The sequence below is a fragment of the Echeneis naucrates genome, chromosome 14 (genome assembly GCF_900963305.1).
Source record: "Echeneis naucrates chromosome 14, fEcheNa1.1, whole genome shotgun sequence".
Lineage (NCBI taxonomy): Eukaryota > Metazoa > Chordata > Actinopteri > Carangiformes > Echeneidae > Echeneis > Echeneis naucrates.
In genome coordinates, this window is record NC_042524.1 from 13,281,628 (window position 1) to 13,308,976 (window position 27,349).

The window sequence follows — 27,349 nt, forward strand, 5'->3', positions numbered from 1 at the left end:
TAAACACTTAATAAATACATTTTTTTCTTTTTGTAATCAACACTTAAAAAAATCAATTTCTCATTTTTCATGGGTGACCTTCATAATTTTTGCGGGGTAAAATGTATAATAACACAATGTGGTAAAGAGGTGGACACGAGTATTTTCCAGACCAAACACACTTCGAAATACAAAACTGTTTTACAAACAATAAGGTAGACAGCATGCATACAAAAATAGACAACTATTCTGATCATTCCTTTACCAATTTACAATACTAGTTCATTATTGCCAGGTATATTTTTGTGCTCCTGTCTTGAGGAAAAGCTTGCTTTCTATATTTCTCATCTCTCTTGGAAAAGTACAATGTACATTCACAATCACTGAGGCACAGCACTTGATTTACAAATTGTATACAGTAAGTACCCCAAAACATTGTTGTTGTTGTAATGTCATGTTAAATATATATATATATATATATATATATATATATATGTATATATATGTTTAACACCCTGTACACTCATAGAACAAACATACCCATTAATCATACACACATGCATAACAAATTGCTGTGTACATCCTAAATGGCTTTGCTCTGAATGCCCCTCAAACCTTCCTGAGCAGCTGTACACAACTCCAGCATGATGTTCAAAATGATTCACCAGAAGCAAAGAGAGGCGGCCATGCATGTGAGCGATGAATTACGAAGCTTTCCGTCAAGTCTTTGATGCAAACACAAATTGCTTATTTATTAGTCAAAAACCCTGTGATCCTTAAAAATTTCTTCATGGAGCCATACATCTTTTTTCTGCCTTTTAAGAGAGCCGACATCTTTACAAGAGAAAGACTGAGTGAAGAGGGACACCATGTCTTTGTGCTCCTGCACAGATAGTGAGGTTGAACTAGCAGTAGAAGGAGAGCAGAAGGGGGGTTGAGCAGGGAAATTGTGGTTTTCGGTGCCTTTCATCTGCAGCAGGGGGACGACAGCTGTGTGAGGCACAGGAAGAGGCAATATGGTCAAGGTTTTATCAGCACACCGATCCTCTCAGACTACCCTAAAAATCCCAACGACCGGTTTGTGTCTTGAAAAGGGACATTCTGCAAAGACAAAAGGCTGCAGTCAGAAATTGGCCAATACAACAAATGAAAAAATGGAAATGCTCAAAGAATGCTGCTATATGCTATACCTTTAGTGAGCTATGAAGGATCCGGAGGCGATGAAGTTTGTCGTTCAGCAGTGGGTCATTGACTCGACGTACAAACGAGCGCTTGTACTCTAGGCGGCTGGCTGATCTGTGGTCAGCTGAGCTGGACAGACTGGTCTGCTCCAGAGCCCGGTACAGGTCCCCCAGAGAATCTGCCTGCATCCTGAAGTCTCGTCCATGGCCTAGTCAGAGGGACAAGCCATAAACAATATTTTAAGGTGAGTTCAACTCAGGGGTGATATTTCCCTCCTTCCAATTCAGAATCTTCAATTTTTTTTATATTGTTTTATGTTACGCCCTACACTAGAGTTTAAAAAAATATATATTTTACCCTCAACAATTTACAGTCAATATCCTAAAATGACAAAGTGAAAAAAAAAAAAAGTGAACATTAAAAAAAAAAAACAACCCTAACCCAACACCTTGAATGGAGTCCATCTGAGGTAAAGTCAAATGATCGGACATGAGTTTGAAAGGCACACATACCAAAGTTCAGAGTCTGGACTTTGCTGAGGACTAGATCTGGGCAAGGCGACTAAAATACTGCTGCACTGTTGGTTCCTAGGGGCACAGTCTAGCTGACCATCTATTCAAACTGAGCTGTGGTGAGATAATGGCCTCGGTAAGAGATGAGGAAGAGAACCTGATGGTCAATCTGGCTGAGCTCCAAAGAGTTTATGTGGAAATAGGAGAAACTAAGTGTTACTGATTCTCCAGCATCCAGTCTGATAAAAATCAAGAAAGAGCTGATTAGACTCAATCCATGTGTGGAAGAAACAAAGCATGCTCAAAATCAGAGATCCTGAGCTATGAGATTTTCCAGTTTTGCCTTATTACTGAGTTTGAAAGAGAAAAATGTTTTCATTCAGTCATGAAAATATATTAAGTGTAGATTGATGGGGGACGTATTTTACTCTAAGGTTTCATCATAAAATTTTAATTCGCTGTACATTTGCAATTTTTACTTAAAAGAATCAACAAACTTCAAATACATTATGTGTTAAAATAGTGCTAAAAAAAGTAATTTTACCAAAGAATATCAGGTTCACACTAAATGAATGTATGCGGGCCAGGACAAAATGGGAGTCAAGTTAAACAATACAAATAATATGCTTCAAATCCAATTGATTCCATTTATTGGAACTGATTGATTAGTTGAAAGTTGTTAAGTTGCAACTGTAAAAGAGAACTATTAACTAACATCAAATTAAAATTATTTTTGAAAAAATTACCCTTTTTTGTCACCCTGTCAAAGATTCGAAGCAACAAGGTCATCCTCATCAACTCTTGGTCTACACATTTCTTTTAAAAATTCGTCTCTTCACTACAGATGATCAATAAGGGAAGAAAACGCAGCTCATCCTGTATAAAATGGTAATGCACTCCTACTTATGGAAGTTATTTGTCTCCTGTCCATACACTGCCCTCTGTTGGCATAATACTAATATTCCACCAGAGCTCTGAATCTGTTTATCGTCACTCTACTTTGTGTTGTGAAGCAGGGTGGCATATTCTGAAGCTTTGGGGTTGTGCTTTGAAACGTATCATGCTTTATTTGCCGGCTGTTTTGTGTTTGTCTCCTGTCTTTACATGAAGTGGTGGACAGAGTGAACATTGGGGCGCTGGATAAATGAGGACAAGGAGAACGGACCCTTGGGCACGTTTCTTTGTTCTGTTCAGAATTCAACATTAACGCAGCCTGAAAGGATACCTCCTTGCTGCACAATATAAAATGTGCCAAGAAGCACAATAGCATCTCGATCAGGGAAGATAGAGGGAAAGAAAGAAGGAGTGAGTGTGTGTGTGTCTGTGTGTGAGAGAGAGAGAGAGAGTGAACTGCCAAGATAAATCAGTATCAAATAAGACACTAAATTTCCTCTCACTTAGTCAAGGGCCCCAGAGGCGTTTGAGGGACAGCAAATAGGCTGGCTTCAAATCCAATCCAATAAAGCAATAATAGCCAGTATTCAACCTCTGACATTTGCTGGCTCTGGCTGCCTGTTAGCAGCCTAAATAAAATAACTGACAACAAATAATTGCATTAGCTCAGCACTATGCAGATGAAGCGACTGACCTACAAATAATTGTTAGCAGAAAAGGTCTTTACATCAGGACAGGTTAGGAGGAGCTCACTGACACTTTTACCTTCTCAAATGGTACGCTGCAGCACTTCCAAAACAAACACAACTTGTCATGCATCAGACGTGCTCGTTTCAACTGAATGATTTTAATATGAATGTCCTTTAACAGTGATTGTAAGACATTTTTTATTTTTTAATCTAGCGATCCATTCTCTTGCTAATTATTTTTCACACAAACCAGTGCAAGTGATGTGAAGGCGCTACATGGGACAGAAGTGGTAGGAAGCATGTTTAGTAGATAGTTGTTCATTTGTTATGCTGTTTGAGTGTTAATCTCCTATAAGTAAACACAATTTCTTACTTTAAGCCTTCTAATTTCTTGTTGCATCAGCAAACTTCTGACCAAAACAGAGCAACATTATTTTATGTGTGATGCAGAATCTCAGCTAATTCTGATGGTTTTTCGCGATTAATTGGACATATCAGGTTGTTAAAAGTGAAAAATATCTATTACAGTTTCCAAAAGTGAGCGCATTTGTTTGACAATGACTGTTGATCAGCTGACTGATTAGCCATGTGATTGCTATAGCTCTGGTATAATACAACATATTTGCAAATGTCTGCTCTACATGTGAGTCTGACCTGTGTCTCTAGCCTGATCCAGGTGGTAGTGCTGGCTCTCTCTTGGGTCCGATACAGTGGTGGTGGCCGTTAGGATAGCGCTGAGCCCACTGTCCCTGGGTAATGTAAAACTGCGGGGTTTCCCTCCTGCCTCTGAATCAATACTGGCTCTAAGGGGCAGTGGCAAGGCTCTGTATTGTTCTTGCAGCAGGCTGCGCGGTGCTGGTAGGGTGGACTGCCTGCGGTACTCCATCGTCAGTTGGTCTCTGTCCTCGGGCAGCAGAGATTCCTCCATGGGAAACGTCTGGAGGTAGTGCATCCGTGTGCTGCTCTCCATCTGCTCCTGCCATGAGTTTCGATGGCTGCTCGTCTTCTGCCCAGGCGAGACGCTGTTGTTGCTGCCTTCGTGAGGTTCAGGATGATACTCTTCATGAGAAGAACGGGACTGGAAAGTGTCGGATGAGGAGAGGTGGCCACGTTTCGGTTCCAAGTACGGACTCACCTACATACGATCATGCAGTGAAGTTTGGTCTAATAAGTAATTATAGTGCAGTATAAAAAACAGACATCTGCCACATACAGTGATATTAACTTGATTTATTCAACTAAGGGCTGACAGACTCACTGAGGATGCTCTGGGATAGGTGTCATAAGGTGGTGGCGGACTGTCTTGTTTCGGCATTGACGGCATCTCCATGTCTTCGTGATCACTCTCGCTCCAATACTCTGTCATGAACCAACACAAAGCCATGATTATTGTTATGACACCCAAAATCGCACTATTTAAATGCAGCAGGAAGGACTATGAGAATGCACAGATGCTAATTGCTGATTTGAAATTGATATTGAGCTGGTGTGTGGGGCAGCGTGATCAGTTTCATCCATGGATGACTGTTCGGTGATGGTGTAGGTGTGATGCATTTAAGTCCAACTCTGAGTTCTGTTGAGGGATGAATCTAAGATACAAGAACTTCCTGTTAAGTCCCCCGCAGGATTTAAGGGTCTAATTCTGCAACTAGTCTCTGAAGCAAGAAGCCCCCTCTTCTTAAGACCAATGGCAAACTTGCTCTCTCCCACCCACCTTGGGTTTACAGGCTCCTCTAAATAGCTCAGGGGCATGAGGGGGATATTATTTTGCTGTCCATGCATAAGAAGCCAAAGAACACCAGTTTATGAAAATAAAAACTAACGCCTTCTGCCCCTAAAATTAACATTTCCATACAGCACAAAGCAGAGAAGCTTAAATCAGATGAGAGGTGGAACTGAAACTGCAGGGAGGTGTAGAAAGCCTCTGTTACTGATCTATATAAAGTATAAGATCTATTTATTGAATTCTCAGCGTGAGGTCGTGTTTGCCATCGTATTGCATCAAATCACATAAAACATTTCAAGGTTATTTTTTAGGCAGTTGAAAAAAAAATCTATTTCTCTATAACCTCTCCATTTGACCAAAAAAAGTGACAGTTTATGCATCAATGGGAAAACTCAGGCTCAAACTCTTCACTTCAAAGCAAATCTGCAGAACTAAAGCAGCTACAAACAACGAAAACACGTACCGACCTGACATGATATTAAATATCAACAGCAATGTGGTCATATGCCAGATTTAATATTCATGTATCGATTTTTATTTACTGAGTTTTGTAGAGATGCATTAAGAGATACCAAGCTCCAAAGGTCCATATACAGGAAAACCTGAGATACCAGATTAATATCTCTGTAAATAGGGATTCATCATTACTTATTTAAATCCTTCCTTGACCTCAAAGTAATAGTGTGATGCCTCACTGCTTAATCTCTACAGTTTTACATAACTTGACCAACAGCCTGTGTGAAGAATGTTTTGCATTGTGCACACCGTGCACACCGTGAACAGTCTGTGACTAATCTCACCTTGTTCCTGGCGAATTTTCTCCTGTTCGGAGTAGCCAGCTACAGCCATACTGAGACGGCTCAGCCACCTGTGTGGGAGAATAGCAGTGATGACGCACAGCAGTTTGACATCCAATAAAAGCTCTTGTTCCTCTGTGTGTGTGTCACCTTATGAAACTGCTCTGTTTCAAGGTGGACGTTCCCCTGGAGGATATTAATGTAGCTGGAGATGTGTTTACAGCATGACTGTCACAGCCTAATGTATGTTTTCTGCATGTTTTGTTTGTATTTTCCATGGCATCTTCTCCTCCTCCATCCCTCTACCATGACCCCCTCTCCCCTCCTTCAGGCTTGCTCTCACTGCCTCTGCTTATCCAACCCCACCTCCAATCTCTCTCTCTCTCAACCCAACCAGCCGAGGCAGATGGCTGCCCTCCCTGAGCCCGGTTCTGCCAGAGGGGCTCTTTGTGGGATATGTTGGGTCTCTTTAACAGCTCCATAAGGAGCTTGGACTACACCTGCTTGATGTGCAAAGTACCTTGATGTAACTTTGTTATGATTAAGCGCTATATAAATAGCTTGATTTGATTCATTAACTCACCGAGACATGTCGTCAACATTTTCCGCTGCAAAGTAGAAGGTCTTTATCTTGGGGTGGCAAGCTTTGAAAGCACTGAAAGGAAACCATGAGTCTGTTTAATGAAATGTAAGCCAACCACGGGTACATGCAGGACAGGTTAACATATGACTGTGACTGACTGCCAAGATGAACTGGCACACGATTACACATAGGCTAATCCAGACTGACACAATACAGCAGGACTTTCCATCATAACATAAATGGCTTAGTCTATTTCTAGCAAGTTTAAGACGTGAAGTGTGCAACCATAATTATGTAGCATAATGGCTTCATAATAATTTCAAAAGCACAGAATTTACTGGCATTGAACCCAAATGCAATAAACCCATCAAACACCAACTGCACTATACACAGTAGTACAAGATTATGTCTATGGGTCTCTCTTGGGTATGTCTATAAGTGTCTATGTTATGGAAGATTCAGGAACACTGAACTTTTAAATTTGGGCATTAAAAGTGTAAGCACTGGCCGGTTTTTTGTTGTTTTCTTTTTCACCTGGGGGCACTTTATTGAATGACCCTATGCCTTTGTTGTTTCCCCAAAATCTCACAACTGCTCACTTTAACCAAACCTTGAAGCATATAGAGTACACCTAGGGAAAGTATTTTTGCACCATTTTCAACATGTGGTCTATTGACCAAAGAAATTAAATATATTTACCCTTTAATTCTGCCACAAACCAATTTCAACAATGTTGCCTCATTATTGCTAAGGCTTCAGTTCTGTTGTCTATTTTTACCTAATTCTGAGTGTATAAGCAATTGAAAATCAAAACCATAACTTACAATTTCCTTCTGCACTCAGTGGCACGATCAATCTTGAACTCTGGGAGGCTGACAAAGCCCTCGGCCTTCTCATCCTGTGAAAAGCAGTGAAATAATAGTGAAATCAAAGCGGCACATCATCAGCGAAATCACTAAGTCGAAAAATCTTATTCACCTCCTCATTCATGTACCAATACAGGCATGTGTCCTTGAGGATGAACCAGTACTTCTTCCACTTCTGTGAAAAATAAGTTTTTGCGTCTTTCTTTTTCCACAGCCAGCCTTCGCAGTCACCCTGACCCAAGTCCCTGCAGGAAATCCGCCGTTTACTGATTGAAGACAAGGGGCTTTCAGCTGCAGGCACCAGCAGGACAGCAGAACACACAGGGGAGTCAGAAAATAGTCATTGAAACACCAGCATGTCTGACTTTGAGCAAAACTCCTTAAACCAGTGCTCCTACCTTTACTCTTCTTCTTTGACCTTGACAGTAGTGAAGATCGCTCAAACACCTGCAATGCGAAGCAAAACAGAAAGGCCACGTCAGTGCTGGCACAGCCTCTGCATTCTGCACTACCTCACAACAAAAATCATTTCACAGGCAAAAGGGACTGACATGGTAGACGGATGCAGAGTCAGAACTGGATGTGGACAGGGAGACCTCCATCTGAAGGGCGGGGACGAGCGTGTAATGGGTGGGACTCCCTCCTCGCTCAGTCTTCCTCCTGTTCTGACTCAGGCTGCGTCCCAGCAGAAAGTCCTCTCCTGGCGTTTTATCCTCACTTGTAAAACGCAGTAAGGAGTTTTCTGCAGGGAAACAACAGAGGCAAATTCAGGACAGAAGATTTTATTCAATTCATTTAAACTCCTAACTTCCACACTAAAACTAGTCTCTTCTGTTTTGGCACCACTGCAGCAAGTTAATCAATTTTCTGTCTAAATCAGGGACATTTTACCACACATTAATTCCCATAGTTTGTGTCACAACCCTGATAAAAACCGTGCATATGTAACCTACTGTAGGAGTCTGCCTGTGATCGGTGGATGCTGACATATCGAAAGACTATCAATACAGTATTGGAAAGGCGTAAACAATTTTCAGAGGAAGGCGTTAGTCAGGCAGGAATGCAGCAAAATTTGCAAACACAGTCTCTTGTAGATAAATATAACACCGACACTTTCTTTTTTTTTTTTTTTAATGACCCAAAGGAGCAACATATCAGCACCATCCCCAGTGGAAACAAACATTTCACTCAAGCTTGTCTTTGAGGCTGAAATGAAGCAATACAGTCTCCTCCCACTACATTTATCACCTAGATCAACCTTCAGTTACAAAATGTGAAAAATATATTTCAACCGTTGCCAAAGCAACCGTGTACTTTTTACATCCTAAAACAGAGAAAAAGCAAAACAGAACGGAAGGAAGAGAGAAATGGGGGAAAAGGGATGAAGGCAAAAAAGGAGCAGTGATGGATTACGAACATACAGAGTAGATAGAGGTAGGACCTGATATGCAGCATGTTATCAGTTTTGACAGAGCAGCTCATCTTTGTACTTTTTGGCTCAGAGATCTGAGGGTAAAGATATAATGAGATATCCACCCACTCACCTCAGCTGCCTCTGTCCCTCTCTGTCCTCCCTCTTTCTGTGCCTCCTTTTCTCTTTCTCCCTCTACCACAGCCTCCCACTCACCTCTTCGGCTCTCTCTCTTCAACTTGGCCAGGTCTTCATTGTCTCCCACCCAGTTGTATTCCACCGGCATTGAGATAGGCCTGAGTCTGCCTGCAGCCCAGGGAACGTCAGTGTTACACAGCTGCCCACACACACACGCACCAAACAGCTGCAGACATCTCAAAAACATCTCAGAAAAACAGACAGCATATTCTACGGGGCTTTGAGCTCTTGGTTCTCACAATCACAGCAGTGAGTCCTCAAAGATGCTGGGAGGTCAAGGTCATACCATATGTGGGCGTGCTCCCCCTGCGAACTGATGACACCTCTGGGTTTTGGTCGTACTCGTAACAGTACAGAATAGCATCTTCCTCCACCAGAGGAAATCGCCGCCGACACTCCTGGTCCAAGTAGGAGTTTGGTGATTCAGATCCCTCTGCGACATGGATGTCTGTTTGAGGATCATCACCTGGCAGATTTCCTTTGTCATCTCTGCCATTTCAGAAAGTAGGAGGTAATTCTGATGTTACTTCAAATCCAGACTATTATGACAGTAAAGGTACCATAGTCTGAAAACAGAACAGCTTTAACAGGTCAGCTGTTTTGGTTTCATTGATGCAGCCACAAATGTTCTATGTATGTCTTGCTGTCAACTAACCACATGAAAAGATTAAAATCAACGATATGTTAGTCCATATCTCAATGTCTGTAGCTCTTGCCTGCCAAGCCAATATGTTCCTATTTTGTCTAAACAGTTGGGCACAAACACCACTAAAATAGGAACAATGTTACATTAATAAGGGACTATTTACTGTCACATTAATACCTGTTGTGTGTATGTGGATGACATATAAACTAAACCTTCCATTGTTGATTCAGTGTCAACGTGAATCCAAAGAAGCTGGTGGTAGGAATGTGTATCTAGGTGCCAATGTGTTCATTCACATGCAAGTAAATAATATAATAATATATAATATTATAATATATACTAATGTATAAGAATATAAACCAAATGTGGATCCACTTTTAAAATTGACTGTCAACCCAAAATTCTGTGTTACCACAGCGGACCTTTAATATCTGGTCAAGTGATGTCTGTATGTGAGCTTCTGTGTGTTTGATGTGTGAGTATGTGTTCACCTGGGTGTGTATGGCTCTGCTGGAGGTGGAGGTATGAAGAGGTCCTGTAGGGCACAGCTACTCCTCCTGGATGGAGTGCTTAAAGTGCTGGTGGGTGTGGCGACACTGCTGCCGGGGCTCTGAGGGAAGATTGGCTGTGAGTGAGTGATTGTGTGTGTATGTGTGAGAGTGTGTGAAAGAAAGCAAAAGGGAGCGAGAGGGCCAAGGAGAGAGAGAGAGAGAGACAGAAAGAGAGAGAGAGAGGCAGACAGAGAGAAAGGAGAGGGACAGTTACAGGGATTGACACATTGAAAATTTGGAGTTCACAGCAGTTCAGTCAGTTAGTCAGTCAAAGCCTGATCCTGTTCGGGCCACGCTTCCAAGCATCTCAACCATGAAATGAGCAGAGTACTCAATGTTTCTGATGCTCCAGTTCTAACTGGTGCACACAAGAGGACCGGTTGGTGTGCAGTCTAGTCCTTCTCATTCAGGTCAAGGAAAATCTGGCCTACAAAGTCTGTACATGGAGACAGATGGGCCCTTGTTTATCCATGATGTCTTCATGCTATGCGGCAGTTTGTGTCTAACCACTTTCTATTATAATCTCACATCTTTTTTTTTTTTTTCATCAGATTAGGTCATCCACTTGAAAAGTCATAGACATTTTGCAATGATAAGACATGGTTTTATTAAATTAAATCTTTTTCAACAATAAAATATTTTTTTTACTGCACAAACTATGCTGATGTGTTACATAACTCACAGCTGATTAACATCATAGATGTATTCCTAAACTGTGATACATGTCAGAGTTACTACAGGGCTTCCATAGCACAATGCTCTTTTTAATCTTATGAGTTTACATTGACATTCTTCATTTTAGTCACATCTTAGAATAGGAAACATATTCCTTTTTTTTCTGTCAAAAAATGCCAACAGCAATGCAGAACTCGTTTCAGTTGGAGAAGAAGAGCGTGTGACAGGGGAGGAGACTGAGCAGGATGGTGTTTCAGGGCCTCAGGGGAAGAAAACATTTTCTCTGGCCTGGGACTCAAAGAAAGACTCGGATGCTTCAATACACATCCCTCTCATTCTGGCTCAGACGTAAAATTCTAATAATGTAATTGGTTTGGCTGAAGTGGGACAACAGATGCCACTTAGTACTGAAATGTGGACCTGTGAATGAACTATGCAGGAACCTTCAACCAATTAGTGGTAGGTTTTGAGATATAAAAGCGGAGGATGCAATAAAAGCATGTTGTAAAGAAATGAGACATGAGGAGTCTTGCAATAAGAGTATTGTCTAATGCTCGTGTTTTAGAGTGCATGATATTTTAATTTTGTTCGCATGTGTTTATTTTCTATCCTGGCCTTTTAAAGAAAGACCAGGGATTTTGGTGTCTCGCGTCAGGAGTCTGTGGAGTCTTATTTTTAACATGATGGTGCAGTGACAGAAGCACAAAGACACACACTTATAAATAACCCAGAAGTCATATTCACACAGAACCAGACATGGACCAGAATATCTGTGGAGCAGAAAGCAGGTGTCATACTTGCAGAGCCAATGGTTTCCATCTCATGTTTTTGAGCAGAGCAGGGGTGGAGGTGAGGGTGCTCTGTGGGCGTTTCTTCAGCGTCAGGGTGACACCCGCAGGGTCCCCGCGCAACAAGTTTACTAAGTTCTTCAACTGCCAGCCCACCTGACAAACAACAATAGCATGATTGTTTTTCTACACACACATTCAGACAACAGCTTTCAGCTTGCAGAGCAGCCCTCTCACAAAAGGTGCTGTTGTGGTCATTATTTTCATAACACACATAGGTCCTGATAGCTAGGGCCTGAGGCATATCTTGCACTGCTTGAGGTTTCGCGTTGGCAAGGACGTTGAATGCAAAACGGGACGCCAAAGGGCGTCTTGCACACCCCCTGCGACATCAATCTGTGGGTGTTGTCATGACGTAGTAAGCTCCAGCATGGTGAGTTGTGAACAGCTGCATTCCCTGTAAATAGTCTTTAACCCAGTTTTGACGACATTTGGCATGAAGAACATCCCGCCCAGAGAAACTCGGTCTGCTGCTGAACCAAATATGCCAGGTCCACTTTGGGGAGAAAATAACCTCTCTTGCTCGGCTGATGCCACAGAATTTCAGTGCATCTTTCATATTCCATGCAACCTGAGAAACCGGGGATTTTACGGGTTCTGACCTACCAATCACTTCATACGTTTTTGTGAAACTTTTCACCTTGACAGTCTCAACACAGAAATTCTTCAAGCAGAGACACATTAAAGAGACAGACAGGCTGTAACAGACACTTTTAAGCCTGCTCCATCTGTGATAAAAAAGACTCTTTTGCTTTCTCTGTCTAAAATGATGTGTTATTTTAAGCAGCCAGATTTTTTTTTAGCCTTTTTCGCTTCACCTGCTCTGCCACCTAAGATTGTGTGCTGAAAAATGTTGTTCTGATAACATTCGCCATTGTTAGATTTACTGCTGGCATGGAGCCTTTTCATGTGTTCGAAGCCCTCCCCATTTATTGACCATCCCTGCCCACCATACATTCAATCCACTGTAGTTGTCTGGAATTATTTATTTCTGTCAAGCTTTTTCTCATTTTTTACAGTCTTCCAATCTTGGGGCCAAATATTTCTTCATTCCTTTATCTCATTATATACATGTTCTAACTTTCTCAAAGATTTTACCTCAAAGGGTTTTCCTTTCACTAATTTCTCTGGGCAGTGTAACTCCTTCACATCTGTGTTCAAGTCCAGTTAACATCAGCCCGTGTCGTATAGCTGGACTTCTCCCAGTTGATCTAATTATAAACCACTGAACTGCTTCAAACATCTCTTCTTTCCTTTCAGTGGCATTCTTTTTTCTTTATTTTTTTGATGTCTCTCAAGCTGAACAGCTTCTTTCCAGCTTCGTTTGGTTTCTGGTTTCATATCTTTTTCCTTATTACCTTATTTTTCTTTAGGGTTACTCCTCAGCCAAAGCACTGGGCTTCCTGTGTTGTGAATCACACTAAATTAAAAGCATTAGTCATATTAAGGTTGGTTATGGAAGCCTTTGTGAGTGACAGGGCGATCTCGGAGTTTGCAGATTGACATCAAATGTCAAACTCGCTTCGCTGTTGCTCCTCTCAGTAACAACCACACATCTTTCCTTCCCTGCCAAACCAACATCCACCTCCAAACACATGTCTATGTTCCATGCCACATACTAACAATTTACAGTAAATGCAAAATACACATTGTACCTATTGTCTAGATGGTATAAAATAAATAAATGTCATTTACTGCTGCGTAATAGCATTAAGTGACTGATAAGACATGAGATGACAGATGTCAGAATAATTATTGACTACTGAGCCACCATTAATGTTACTGATTGTGCTTTTCCTTCTATGACATGTCAAAATGCCTACTGTGATAAGATCTGTGAGGGTATGGTACATTTCTTTTGCTTTCCCACGAGGAGAACTGTACTGTAACCCTTGTCACTTTGCCCAGCCTTGAAACTACACTTTACAGTGACAAGAACAAAGCTTGACAGGTCTGCTTTGGCACTAATTTTCTTTAAAAATATCTGCATTCAGTGGGTGAGTTGATTGAAATGAACAAGTGCTATATAATTATCATACATTTTGCTAATTCAGACACAAGCAGTAATTATTTGAGAAAAGGGTGCTAGGTTTACGTTTGTGCATTCCCTTTGAATTTATACTTTGCTTTATGCAATTTAGCAACAGGCAGTCTGTGCAGTTTTGTCTTGCTGGGTAACGCTGTGTAAAAGGGACTTTTATTTTGACTTCATTAGACCTCTACTCAAATTGACTTCCTCCAGTCTCCATGAACAGTGTGAGCCCCTCTCTGGAGATTTTATTTTTATGTTATGGCACCAAAGCACTATGAGCTGCAGTACAACTTGGTTTTAACACTTCTTTGAGTGTACCTGGGGTGTTGAACACTACAAACAGAATCCACATTGAAAACAGCACCTTTATGTACAGTTTGAGGGCTCTAAGTTGATACCTCCAACTTCCTGAAGGGCTCTTGTGAGAGATAAATTGAATGTCAGACCCCGTGAGGGGCAAAGTTATATACTCCTAAAAAAAGTGGATAGCATATCCACATTCTCAAAAAATTTGTTGCAAAATACGCTGCAGCCAACCACTAAGGCAATAGCAAGCCCAAGAGATGCTGTGGTGAATGCAAAGTGCAAACATGCAAGTAACAAATCAACCTTGAACCTTGAATGTCCAGTTTAAGGGTGCTGCATTCAAATGCAAACCACATAGACGACCAGAGCCGCAAAACAAATGTGTATGAATTTCACAGTCGTCTGAAAAACCACAGATGCCCAAGAGCAATGCACATGAAAATGATATGCTAATTCAGACAGAAAATACTGTATGAGAAAATGGATAAAATGCACGAGAGAGTAAAAAGATATAGTCTCACCACTGTCTGATGATTAACCTGAATGACTTCATCTCCCGCATGGATTTTCTTACAGCGGTCAGCCAGAGACTGGTGGATAGAGAGAGAGACAGAGCCATTAACTACTGCTCTATCTCACTGTCATGGCAGACATCACTGTGATACAACAATAAGTGAACACACTTCATTCAACATATTCTACTGCAATTGCAATGAGCAGTAAGGGACTAAAGAGACAGAAGGTAAGGGGGCTTATACTCACTCCCTCTGTTGTCCCGGTGATTACATGCAAACCATCATATGTTGACTTGATATACATGCCCTGCAGGAAGACCGTAGGAATTCAAATTGACATTTTCATAAGAAACATAAAGCACATTAAACACACGGCATCTCGGGCTCAGCCGCACAGCCTTTGGCAGAGCAGAGCAAGGCCTTAGCATATCTGCAAATCACATTTGTTTTAATCTGCTTGTTGTGCAAAATGAACATTAAAATGAATTCATCCCGATTATTTCAAGATGTGATGTTTTTGCTTTAAGCTTAAGTGTGCATGTTAAGAACGTTCACATGACCTCGGGGGGTGTGGGGGTTGCAGCTGAAACGTACCCAGCCCAGTATGTATGAATTTATGTTATGAAGTGAGTCCCACCAAATACTCCTCCAAGCAGATTGAATCAAACATGGAGCCTTATTTATGCGTAAAAACCGTTTGTCTTTTAAAAAAACAGCAACAACAACAACAAAAAAAAAAGAAAAAGCTTCCATTTTAGTGCTTGACAAATTCTACACATAGACAAACATACATACAAATAACTATACAAGCACACAAATAGACATACAGTCACACACAGATATGCTCGAGTACACACAATGTAATGCACGTACATAAACACCCACACACAGTGATACACTAAAGCACCACCCCAGTCTTCAAGATGAGTGTAAGAGGTTTATTTTTAGGGCACTTGGCCCACTGTTGTTGTTCAGGTTTTGTTGAACGGTTGAGAGAACTTCCATGCCCCATGCTAGGACTTGTTTGTGGGGGTGGGGTCTTACTGTGGCCCCAAGCAGCGGGACGCTTGTGCCTGAGTATAGGTCAGCGTGAAGATGGAGTCCAACTAAGTGCTGCTGTACTGAATACACAATATCTGCAGAGCACACTAAAAGTAAGAGCGTGTGTAGTCTGCTGTTTTCACTGTCTGTTTTTGTTCTCCTCATATTAAAATGCACAACATGCCCGTTTCACGTTGCTTTTTCTCAGCTGACTCACATGCCCACCAGCTCAGCAAAGCCCAGTTGGAACAACTACGGTGACCTCTATATGATACTAGACAGCAGACACAGTCTTTATGTTTTTCCTCAATTTATTGTCTTGAAATACAAAATGGTACCAAATAACAGCTAAAGGTCAACAACCTGTCTTCGCAAAAACAGCATAGAAGATATTCTGAAAACTGCAACCAGCATGATATTTGGATTAACTGCAGCAACAAGGACACCGTTTCTGGAAAGAGATGTTGCTCTCTGCATTTTCAACGCTCAGGGCGCCTCAAACATAGCTCAGTTCACCTGCTTTGCACTGGGCTTCAGGCTGAAATCCCAGACAGAGTACACCTCGAAACCTGAACAATAAAATCTACACTATTGGCATAGCATGATACCATTAGAGGCAAATTTGCCAATTTAGTTTCTGTAATTAAATCCACTGACTCTTAAAGAATTCGATTATTTGTGCCTGTGGTCCTTTTGGGGTTTTCACAAAACCTTTGTAGTTGTGTTAGAAAAAAGACAACACACGCAAGTGTTTTTTTAATCAGGCAATGTTAGTCCTACTGATTAAGAAAGTAAATTAACAATTTTTTGAAGTGAGTGGGATACATGCTGCAAGATCATTTCCACATGCCATATCTGGATCAAACAGAAGTAAATATGCTGCAATATGAGTCATGCTGTTGTGATTTCTGTAATTAGAAGGTTTCTTCATCATCCAGAATTATGAGTACATTTGTACTTCACTTTTTTGGTACTGTAACTTTTTTTCTGCATTCATTTCATCAAACCTGAAAAACAATTCAACAATATAGCATCTTGATATCTTAAGCTTATTAAAATGTAAGTGCTGGTACCACAACAAGGGTTTCTGTGCATCTGACAGATTGTTGTTTGCTGTCAGAGAGACCAGCGTGTCAGCAGAGTGACGCTTTGAAATAATTAAAAGCTAACACCCACATTTTTTGTGGTATGCACTAGCTACTGATAATATGATAGGATGTTAACTATGCGCCATCTATCACATTACAAAATGTCAGTCTTAGATATGTAGTTCATTAGCTACACCCATAAATTTGGATGACCTTTTTAATTTGGAGGGTGCTATATAACAACACGCTGCAGGGCAATAAAGGGGAACACATTTTTTAGTATTTATCACCTAATTTAACAATGGCCATAGAAAGATGATGTAATTTTGACATTTTCTGTGTTGCATGATCTAAGTATATTACACTTAACAGGAAATCTAAAGTAGTGTGGTGAAAACTAAGTTACGATAACAGTGTCCACCTGTATAATGGATTTGAGTTTTATATATATATACTTCACTGATTTCAGCAACTGACCCTTTTTGTTTCCCTGCTCAACTGACTCATTACTCAGTTAGTGTGCCAGTTAATGTTACCAGGTGATCATTTAATTATTTCTTACTATTACTATGTAATAAACCAGCCTTTAGCTGTTTTTACTAAAAACATAACATGCCTGAACTCTTCCAAAAGGAGTGCTCTTTTCCCAGTGAAATATTTTGCTTCAGATGTTTAAGAAGTGCCAATTAACCACTCTATCACAGAGCTGCATCGTGTGTTTGTATTAGCTGAAGACAGAGTTGCACCCCTCATGACACAGTGGGTAGGATGACCAATGAGAAACTGGGTCTGCAAGTGTGATGGAGGGTCGGTCTTACCAATCCTTCAGTGGACTTTATGTTGGCTAGCTGCACGACTTCCAAATGTGCAGCCTGGGATACCATGGGATCCGAGGACAAAGAGATAATGTGGTCGCACACTCCAGACAGAGTTTTGCACTGCGAATGACAAATCAGGGAAAATTAAAACCGAAATGCGTTACAGCTTCATAGCTGCTTTTTTTATAAGATACAGAAGAAGAAAGTCTGAACTCACCACATGCAGTATTTTGTTTTCTGTTTCGTACACAGAACAGTCCTGAGGAACATTCAGAGAGCACTGTTACCTCAAGAGAACGTGTCAAAATTGAGTTATTATTGGTATTTTAGCTGTAGGAGGATATAAGCAAAAATCGAGCTGCTTGGCACCTATAACCCCCAACACTCCCACACAGACATGCTCAAACACAAAACAAATGAATCACCAATGCGGGGGCAGGTGTTTCTATATCTCTCTCTCTCTCTCTCCCTGCCAGTCTTCCTCTCTCTGCCTTCAATTTCAACTCTTTCCTTTTACGCCCACTTTTAATATTTCCTTCTGAAACTTTTGTGTTAACTCAACAGTGACCATGTTATGGAGTCACCATATTAAAATCCTTGTAATGTGTGATAGGGTTGAAACCTTAGAGCCGAGCTGCTTGTGCGTTCTGACTTCTGCAGATGTATTTGAACTTTATTTCAACAGTCCCTACATGTGTTTGAGCATGTCAACAGGTGGAACAAACAAGCCACAAAAGGTCTTTTAAGTCATTGTCATGTCAGTGAGCCGCTCAGTGTTTAGTTAAATACTCATATGCAGATGAGAGTGGATTGCAGAATTGAATTGTCTGTCCTTACACTTGTTTGAAAATGTGTATGGAAGCAGCGTGTGCTGAAATAGGAGCTGCGTTACGGCATTACAAGCTCCAGACTGGATGTTTATGCAAGGAAGCAAGTGAAATGCTGCTGCAGTTATTTTTTGTGTCAAACGTTAGCACATTTTCTGAACGTTTGATTTTCAAAAGAACCGCACGGCAGCACGGGCAGTCGAGCGGTTAGGGCGCATGACCCTATCGCACAGTCCTGGGGTTGGTTTGGTCTGGATGCTGCAAGGCCATTCCTCTGTCTCTCCCCATTTCCTGTTGGCCTCTCTGCCACTTAACCAGCAAAATAAAGGCATTACAAAAATATGTATGCATGCCTCATGTACAAATATTCATAAAACTATTCAATATATATATATATATAAGCATTTTTGGCCAACTGAGACAAGGCACCACTTTAGGATTGTTATGTGGGGACTGAGGTTACACTTGGCTATATTATCATTATTTACCTGTTGTACAATTGTCGTGAGCTCAAGACAAAGCTGGATGACGTTATTTCTGGTCACAGAGTAATCTGCCACTGCAGCAAATGGAGACCTGAAAAAGAAGGAGCACCTGGAATGAACCATTAGATCATTCTTCCTTTGGGAATGAATCATTGGTAAATATTTACATACACATACACGCACATTAGGTTTATTTAATATCAGTCTATGACATTAAGTCAAATTTTAGAGATCACACTGGCTCATAATAGTTTCATTAATATGCATACAGTACAGAAATATCATATATAATAGATCTACGTAAGGTCACCGACAGCTGGGACTTTATAATGTTGTACATTGAAGTTGTTCAAATATGAACAAATCATTCTTTCTCTGGAAACTTTGTCATTTAGTCAATGTTTATGATCCAAAATAAATAGAGGCATAGAAGACAGAATTGTAATTAGAATGGATGCTGTGGAAAATGGCTGCCTCTGTGGGGAAAGGAACAGCAAATCACTTTGTTATTTCTGCTGAATGTCGTCTGCTTTGAACTTCCAAACTCATCAAATACACACAGACACAAACAGACGCAAACACGCATATTGGCACAATCCCACAGGAAAACAAGGGATAAAGCAAAATATAAATAGACTTGCTCAGTGCCTTTTTGTCCACCCTATCAAAATCTACTTATATAAGGCCTTTACTCATCTTCTCTTGTCAGCTAATTGGTCATGGACATAACATTAAAAGAATAAAGCTGGTCTGTATATGGTAAGAACTGGAGTCCCCATAAAAGAAGTGATGCATCACACCAGATGAACAAGATTGTCTCATCCTGTATGAGGCAACTTTTTCTATATTTAAATTGCTGCATTACAGCAGCACAATTGTGTGTCGTTGTTGTTGTTTTTAATCCATGTGACTGTCGTACCCGACAACATTTAATTAAAGATATAAAGGGTATATATAAATATATATACACATATTTATCCTCTCTCCCCATTTAGAGCTAAAATATACAGGACCACACCATGCTTAAGGACCACATTCACAAAATAAAGTTAGTCTAAACTTGTCAAGCTACGATACACCAACAACTTATGGGAACTCTCTGTATGTACATTAATGTATCAGTGTTTACATAAGAACATGTAAGTTTATTTGTATGTAAGTGTTTACAGATGCTGTGTAACATGTTTAGGCATCTTGCAGGAGCAGCTTTTTCCAAATCTCACCTGTCCAGCCAAGCCAGAAGGCTTTTCGCTGCAGCAATCAGGTCCACCACAGAGGTAAGAAAGTCATTGGGCAGCTTATGGGTGGCTCTGCCGTCGTAATGGCCACTGCGCCGCCTGCCTGTGATGAAGTTCTGCAGGTTCTTGGCAGATGCATTAAGCTTATGAGAGAGAGTTTTCAGATTCTCAGTCTCCAGACCATAATTCTAGAGGAGAGAGGAAAGTAAATCCACTTTGTTTGACCAGTTTGTTGGTGTTTGTTTAAACTGTGATGCATTCCAAGAAATCCAATTTCTGTGATGCACTTCTGTGAATGAAAAGACCAATCGCAGACCACACCACTGCGTCATGAAACCAAGATGCTGCTCATGAGGATGTGAGGAATAAAGGCAATGACCCATCCGTCCAGCCCCACTCCACTCCAGCTGTCACTTTGCATGTGCACAGACAGCAGACCGATCCTTACCCTGTACGCTGAACAGCACGTGCAGGCCTGTGGGGTTTCTTGGGAGGAGAGAGCACAGCAGGAGGGCCACTAATCATATTTAATACAGCAGTGCCTGAGAGACTTAAAACTAAATCCCAGTTACGTAAGAAGCTTTGGGGCTGAAGCAGGGCCCCCCCGTGCGGGATGAGAGGACTTTAGATTCAAAATGCATCTGTGACCTCAGTCCACTAAATCTCCATCTAGTCTCACTCTGCGTCTCTTTGACTAGCATGCCACCAATCCTCATCTCTGCTCCACCCTCTCGCCTTCATTCCTTCTTTTCAGAATTTCTTTCCATACCTGATATATTCCCAAACAGTCCAGTGTGTCATACCTTTGACATTGCAAAAGAAGCCAATTGCTACTTTAAATTCGGGCAAGTGATTTGCATCATAAAATACAGAAAGTCATTACTTTCTCGGTGTCCATTAAGTGAACAAATAAAAGTAGGAAAATTACAGCACCTTAAAAAACTGAAGTGCGTGCTACAGGTAGATGTAACATCCTCAAGAGTGTTTTACACTTTCTATTACATTTAAACAGAAATTAAATATAAGAATATTTGTTAAAAGACATGGACAATCTATCTCAAAGAAGCTGTCAAGTAGATATATAGTAGATGTATCTCTAGAATGTTATCTCTACACTAAAAAAGACTAAAAAAGTGCATGTGGATGAGTTGTTTATTAAATTAACCCGATCTATTTAATTAGTAATTGATCAATAATTTCCTTTTATAAAGTAGAATTTTGTTAGAAGCTTTTAGATTCTCAAATGTGAGCATGTGCTTCTTGCCTCCCTTTGAGTGATTTGGAAGCTTGATATTTTTCTGGGGTTTGGCCTCTGAGTCACACAAAATGAGCGATTTGAAGATGTCACCTTGGGCTCTGCTACATTTCATGTACAAAAAAGAATTATCACTGCAAATTAATTTAGAATGAAAACAACATTTGTGTGCGAGACAAATGAGATGACAAGTGAGTTTGGAACGTCTGTGACGAAAGCCTTGATCAGCTATCAAAGAGCCAAAACAACAGTAAAGGCCAATGGATGGAAAAGTTTCATTGCATTTTTACTTCTACAAAATTTAGGGCAAAAAGAAATCTACTGAAGATCCTCTGGGTTAATACATTTTAGGTGTAAGGTCTTAATAGAATATTAAGATAATAAAGTGGAGATTTGGTTACAAAATCAAATGAAAGCACAGTATTTACAGACTAAATTAGTCTAAACTGATACATCAGTAAGGAAAAACTCAAGACAGGCCATGGTAATATAACTGTTGGAGTCATATTAAGAGTTACACATTTAATATCAAACTGCTAACTGCTTCAGCAGCACTTTGGCCCAATCAGCAGAATAACAGTCTATTATGCTGACACACACAAAACTTGTGTTTCTGAGACGAAGTTCACAAATCACTTTGAGAGGAGGCTGTAATCCATGTCAGCACTAATGACAGCTGTAAGATTTGCCTGTGGAAGATATTTTGGCCAGATTATTAACTGGAGCTGATGCAATGTGTTGAGACCTAAAGCCGCTTCTCTGTTGTGAAGTCTAAAGCCTTTTGAGATGCATATACGAATTTTGAAGTTATTCTGGTGAAGCAACCAAAATTCAATTATTCTTGGATTTCCCAACGTTATTTGCTGTTTATCAGATTCCATGGATGATGGCTTTATGCAGTAATACAGCAAATTCGTCATACCTGTCAGTTGAAATCACGCATACACAAAATATAATTTTCCAGGGCTGAAAAACATCTAGCTCAATCATAGCATTATTTGATAAACTGAGGAAGCACAAAATGTTTGTGTGACTGTAAAAAGTAGTTGGACAGCGCTGTGGGATGCTTGGACTCACCAGAGCACAGAGTAAGTCTACAGCCTCCAGTATCAGCTCCTGGTGGCCAATTCTGGATACTCCCAAATCCTCCAGCTCCTGGTGGGTGATACGCAGCAGCTGGTCCCCCCCTACTTTCTCCTTCTCAAAGGTTTTGATGTACTGCTGCAGGCAGTCATCCAGGCCTGAGGGAACCACACATAATGACAAGAAAACAACGCACAACAAGGTGAACATTTTGTTCGCTGGCAGCATCAGATTTTCAGATTTCTTGTTTAACATCTATTTGCATTATGTGATAAAATAGAGCATGACATCAATTTGCTTGCCAGGATCAGTGATGTGAAACTTTAAGGTGTGAACACAGGCTGTGTGCTGCTGTGTCCTGTGAAACAGCCCCTGTCAGACAAGAAACCTGACAGATTCCTCCAAATCAACACAGCAAAGGTGCATTCTCAGCTTCTAACGAGAAAAATCTTTCAACTAAAAAGCAGCGATGTGTTATTGCTCAACACATTTTTCATGTTTCATGTAGCAGGTGTTCTTTCATGGAAGCAAGTGATGAAGGGCAAATGCACAAAAATATTCTGCAACACTTGCCTGCATCTAAGGATTTTACGTTATAAAGTCGGTCTTATGACTGGAAACTGTGGTAACGCATTTATTGGCGACCAGAAATCACGCAAATTCTGCTTTGGTTAAACCTCACTGAAGGTGACAAAAAATTACAAAGTGGTGTTGCATTCAGGTACCCTGCATGAATTGTATTTTAGTTGTTAATGACATTGTGTTTGCCCTCTGTGCAGCCTCTGACCAAACCATGGTGAATTCTACTGAAACTTGGGATGATGTAAAAATAAAAATAAACAGCCAATAGATATCTGCTTTGTAAATATAATGTAATCTGATGACTGATGTTTCTGCATCATGGTTTCTTGGCTCTCAGTTGCATCCACTTATTCTTGCGTTTGTCATGTCAGTGTCACCAGAAAGTGCTCTGCATGCTAACTGGCCATCCCTTTACCAGTGGGGACAGAGAGAGTCGCCTTTGTAGGACCTCCTTCTATACAGTGTTTCCATTTCCTCAGTGAGAGAGGGTAACACACACACACAGACACACAAACACAGACAACCCTTTGCTCATCCTGTCTTTTCATCGCTGTGAACCAATCACATACATGTGACTCAGTGTTGTTCCTAAGCCCAATCGGGTATTCACATTGGGTTTAGCTGGCAGCTAAACGGTGGAGAGGAAACATTGAGAGTTTCATGGTTTTGCATAAAATTTAAAGGCTTAACTAATCAGCCTCTTTACCAACTTAATTGACTCATTATGTCAATGTCGTGGAAACCATGATGCTTGGTTTTGGCGGAGATTCTCTCGCAGAACAAAATTAAGAAATAAGTGAAGAAAGGGCACAGTGTGTCCAAAAAGTAACTGCAGAAGACCCAGCTGACACTTCAAAAATCTCCCACGCGATTTTACATTTTTTACATGTCATTCTCCAGCATCATGTTTCACTTCTTTGATGAGTGCTGGACAAACAAATATTATTACTGCAACTGAAACTGGGAATTTGAATAAGACAGCAAAGAGAAGCCCGTTTATTCACTAGGCACATTTTAAAAAACAAAAGCTGGTAAAAGTGTTCAATAGAGTATAATCGATAAAGACCCAAGTAATAAAATCTGATTAAAAGACGAAGAAAGAGCAGCCACAAGACACGCGGCCCATAACACCAACCATGGGCGAAGGCATGGGGTACAAAAACATCAAATGGTTTAAGGTAATGAAGATTAAAAGTGCATTTGAAGCCGTATTTAGAGGAATCAATGTGGACGAGATGGACAGGCTGCTCTACAGTCAGGGCGACTGCAGCAGCAAAGCCAAGTCACCACTGAGCTCAGATTTAGTAGATTATTTGTCATGAATGCTAAAGGTAGCTGGTTTTAATTGAACCTCTTGATCTTTTTACATGAATCTCCTCTTTTGAAGGCAGAACATTCACAGACATCATACTAGATGGAAAATACTGTCCTGAATGCACTAAGTAATCCCCACTACATCAATTTTCCTCTCCATTTCATTCGGGGGTCAGATTATCAGGCATGCTGGGGAGAAATTAAAAGCCCAGCGCTGACATGCCCTGATCTGTATTCTAGATAATCTGCTGCTAATGTGAGGTAAAACAGATATCTAAGGCAGTTAGCGCTGTTGTAAAGGATTTGTGTTAATCTGATTTGTCATTGATCACTGTCAGTGTGTGAGTCAGACAAAAAAGAGTGTGGGTGTGTAAGAAAGACGGAGAGAGGCAAAGCTGGAAAAACTGAAATACTTCACAGAACATGAATTATACTGATGCAGATTGTCACCAAGAGTAAGATGTTATAGTAAGGCTATGTCTCAAAACACAGAAGAATACTGAGGCAAGACTGAACATATGTGTTTATCAGTTCTTATGTTTCACAGCTGCCATAAATTGTAAAAAAAAAAAAATAATAATAATAATCTAGGCAAACTAGCATCCTCTTCTCTTTTGTGAGGATATCTTATTTAAAGCAGCTTTGTCGCAGCTGGGAATAAAGCACCTTCCTCACACAAAACACTGACAGGGAGGGGTCCATCTCCACAGTGGGATTGTGGGAAGGTCACAGGGTGCCCCTATTTGCCTCCAGTGACATCCCAGAGTGGTGTGCTAATAATGGAGCTGTGAATGGTAACTACAAAATGCTGCCATTCCTTAGGACCTGAGAATGGATGTGAGACAAGAATTAAACCCCACCCCTCTCCATTTCCTCTCTCAGTGTCTCTCAGTGCTACTCTGTCCCTCACTTTAAATTACCATTACCCAGCTCTGGGCACAAGAATTGTCTCTGCTCCACTTGTCAGATGTGGGACACTGAAGAGCCTGCGCTCAAATCCAATCTCTTGCTTCTTGCTCCCTTCGTTTCTCACATGTGCTCTCATCTTATTTACAGATCCTCTTCGATCTTATTTTAACTGTTTCGGTCATTCTGTCGTTGCCTTTCTCCTCATCCTCTCATCTCTGGGCCTGCATCAATCCTCCATGAAGCGATACATTTGCATTTTGTGGCTTTAGTGAGAAGAAAAACATCCTTTTCAAAAGGCAGCATCAGATTCAGGTACGATTTATAATACCCTCTCACACGGAGGAAAGTCTGATCATCACATTATGTTTGAGCAGAAAGAGGCCTACAGGCTTAGATTTATGACTAATTGTGTGTGTGTATGTGATGATCTGCAGGCCATACAGATGTATGCATTTGTATATCTCATCTGGAGAATTTCTGAAAGGCTGTGGCATGACACGTGACTCTGCAAAACAACACAACACCGAAACAATTACAGCACTCAGCAACTAATACACAGGCTACAACAGCAGGCTCCTACTGGTTTTCATGTTTCATTTTACACTGTGTGCGTCTTTGATAGTAACAGGCTGCCTGTGGTAATCATTTTATACTGCAAACAGGCAAAGAAATCAGCAAAACCACGAGTAATCGGCACCCTGACAGGATGAGGCTTTCCTGGGCCACTTCTGTTGAATCTTCATAAGCTGAATGAGGAGACGGTTTTCCTCTGAAGAACTTCTCAGCCAATACAACTACCAACTATGAATCATTAATTCATTTCAACAGCTGTACATTAATATATTCTACACACCACAGTCTCACTGAATGCACAGACCCTCATTAATTACAGCACAAACTCATTTTCTCTCTCAGCTACTGACTATTCTGCTGGATGTTTCCAAAATTGGAAGAAACCTTCTCAGTTACAGTGGATGGCTCTTCAATAATCGAGATGGATGAGCCTCATCTTTATGTTTCAGACCACAGGGAGCTTTTTAAAAACTGTTTCCTCTGGTCTCAGACCTGAACGACGCTCTTACGAGTCAGCTGTGACTTCTTAACGACTTGGAGCATCTGCAGATGAGCATTTGGCCCAGACGGCTGCACACGGCTTTGATATTTGACTGTGCGATAGTTTCCATGTTTCCATGCACATGTAAAGCTCGGACGTCTGATGAAGCCCATCCTGAGGCCAGATCCAGATTCATTAAGTGAGTGTTAATGAGCTGTTTCCCAGCCTCCTGAGGAAGCCCGCCTTAACAATAAGCGCCGCAGGACACAATAGAGCTTTTTAAAGCGTGTTGTGCCATTAGATGAGTGTGATGGGCTCCGTCCAACATGTTGGCCCTTAAGGACAGATCGTTTCCACCTAATAAGTGCTTGGGAAAGAAGATGAATTGATTTAGTGCTGTGATTAAAAGCCTGCAAACGGCGCAGAGCCCGAAGCTCAGCAGGTGTTTTTGTTCTCTTTGGGCATCTCCAGTCGATCTGCGCTCAAACGGATCTAGACTCACTACATTGACTGAAACACAGCAGTTTGGTTATCGCCTCTGTTTGCCTCAAATCTTACCTTTCATCCAGTCAACCACTTGGCCGGAGCTCCACTTGCTCACGGGCTCCATAACCAAAGCCATGGTAGATGGTAGAAGTTTGTCCTGTTCACGCCTGACAAAAGACTGTCACTCCTCCCCAAAGAAAATGGAAAAAAAGAAAAAGAAAAAATCAAGAAAAAGGAGACGTAAAAAAATAAGAATGATAACACTAATTAACGGGAATGAGATGTGAGGCTCTGTAAATTCTTCCCTGCTGGGGCGGGCTGTTTACAAACAGAAAGACGCAGGTCCAAAGGTGCAAAATGTCGCTGTGAGCAGCCTGAGAGCAGCCCGGCGGACTGGGGCACATTCCTACGCTGCTCTGCTCGCCTCAAAGAGCCTCTTTTCGTTGTCATTCAGGTCAGGCTCAGGGGCGCTGATGGTGGTGCTGCTGGGTCTCTGCTGCCCGACCCCCCTCCCAAAATACACCCAGCAGAGGAGGACGACGCACAGACTGTCGGTCATACTGCTGTCGGGGAAGGCTGGGCTCTCTCTGAGCATCCTCCCTCGCTCAGACGTGGAGGCAGAGTTGTATGAGGGCTGATCCGTGCCACACAGCGGGATGAAATGTGATGTCTACAAGTTGCAAGTGTGCTAAACAAGGGTGGCCTGCTGTTTAGTTTTGTCTGAGACCATATGGCATATCAATAATATTCTTAGAATAT

General features: G+C 41.1%; 1 protein-coding gene across 1 annotated transcript; it reads right to left on the reverse strand.

Annotated features, from left to right (window-relative positions):
• Positions 1 to 899: 899 nt before the first annotated feature.
• LOC115054124 (connector enhancer of kinase suppressor of ras 2-like) lies at positions 900 to 26,726 on the reverse strand. Its single transcript, XM_029519155.1, has 22 exons — positions 26,663 to 26,726; positions 22,240 to 22,403; positions 19,893 to 20,095; positions 18,673 to 18,760; positions 17,575 to 17,616; positions 17,358 to 17,477; positions 14,658 to 14,717; positions 14,417 to 14,485; positions 11,507 to 11,653; positions 9,975 to 10,108; positions 9,124 to 9,326; positions 8,856 to 8,945; positions 7,780 to 7,970; positions 7,633 to 7,675; positions 7,341 to 7,519; positions 7,187 to 7,260; positions 6,363 to 6,434; positions 5,783 to 5,850; positions 4,503 to 4,615; positions 3,911 to 4,391; positions 1,170 to 1,369; positions 900 to 1,080 (listed from the first exon to the last, which is right to left on the reverse strand). The coding sequence occupies exons 1-22, from the start codon at positions 26,724 to 26,726 to the stop codon at positions 1,033 to 1,035; spliced, it is 2,853 nt and encodes a 950-aa protein (XP_029375015.1). The 3' UTR covers positions 900 to 1,032.
• Between the last annotated feature and the right edge of the window lie 623 nt (positions 26,727 to 27,349).

Excerpts from the sequence above, each read along its gene's own strand:
- LOC115054124 (XM_029519155.1), bottom strand. The coding sequence starts at position 26,726 with ATGGCTTTGGTTATGGAGCCCGTGAGCAAGTGGAGCTCCGGCCAAGTG. Across the intron at positions 22,404-26,662 it reads AGTGGTTGACTGGATGAAAG|GCCTGGATGACTGCCTGCAG; the intron begins GTAAGATTTGAG and ends TGGTTCCCTCAG. Across the intron at positions 7,971-8,855 it reads GAAGAGAGAGAGCCGAAGAG|AAAACTCCTTACTGCGTTTT; the intron begins GTGAGTGGGAGG and ends GTTTCCCTGCAG.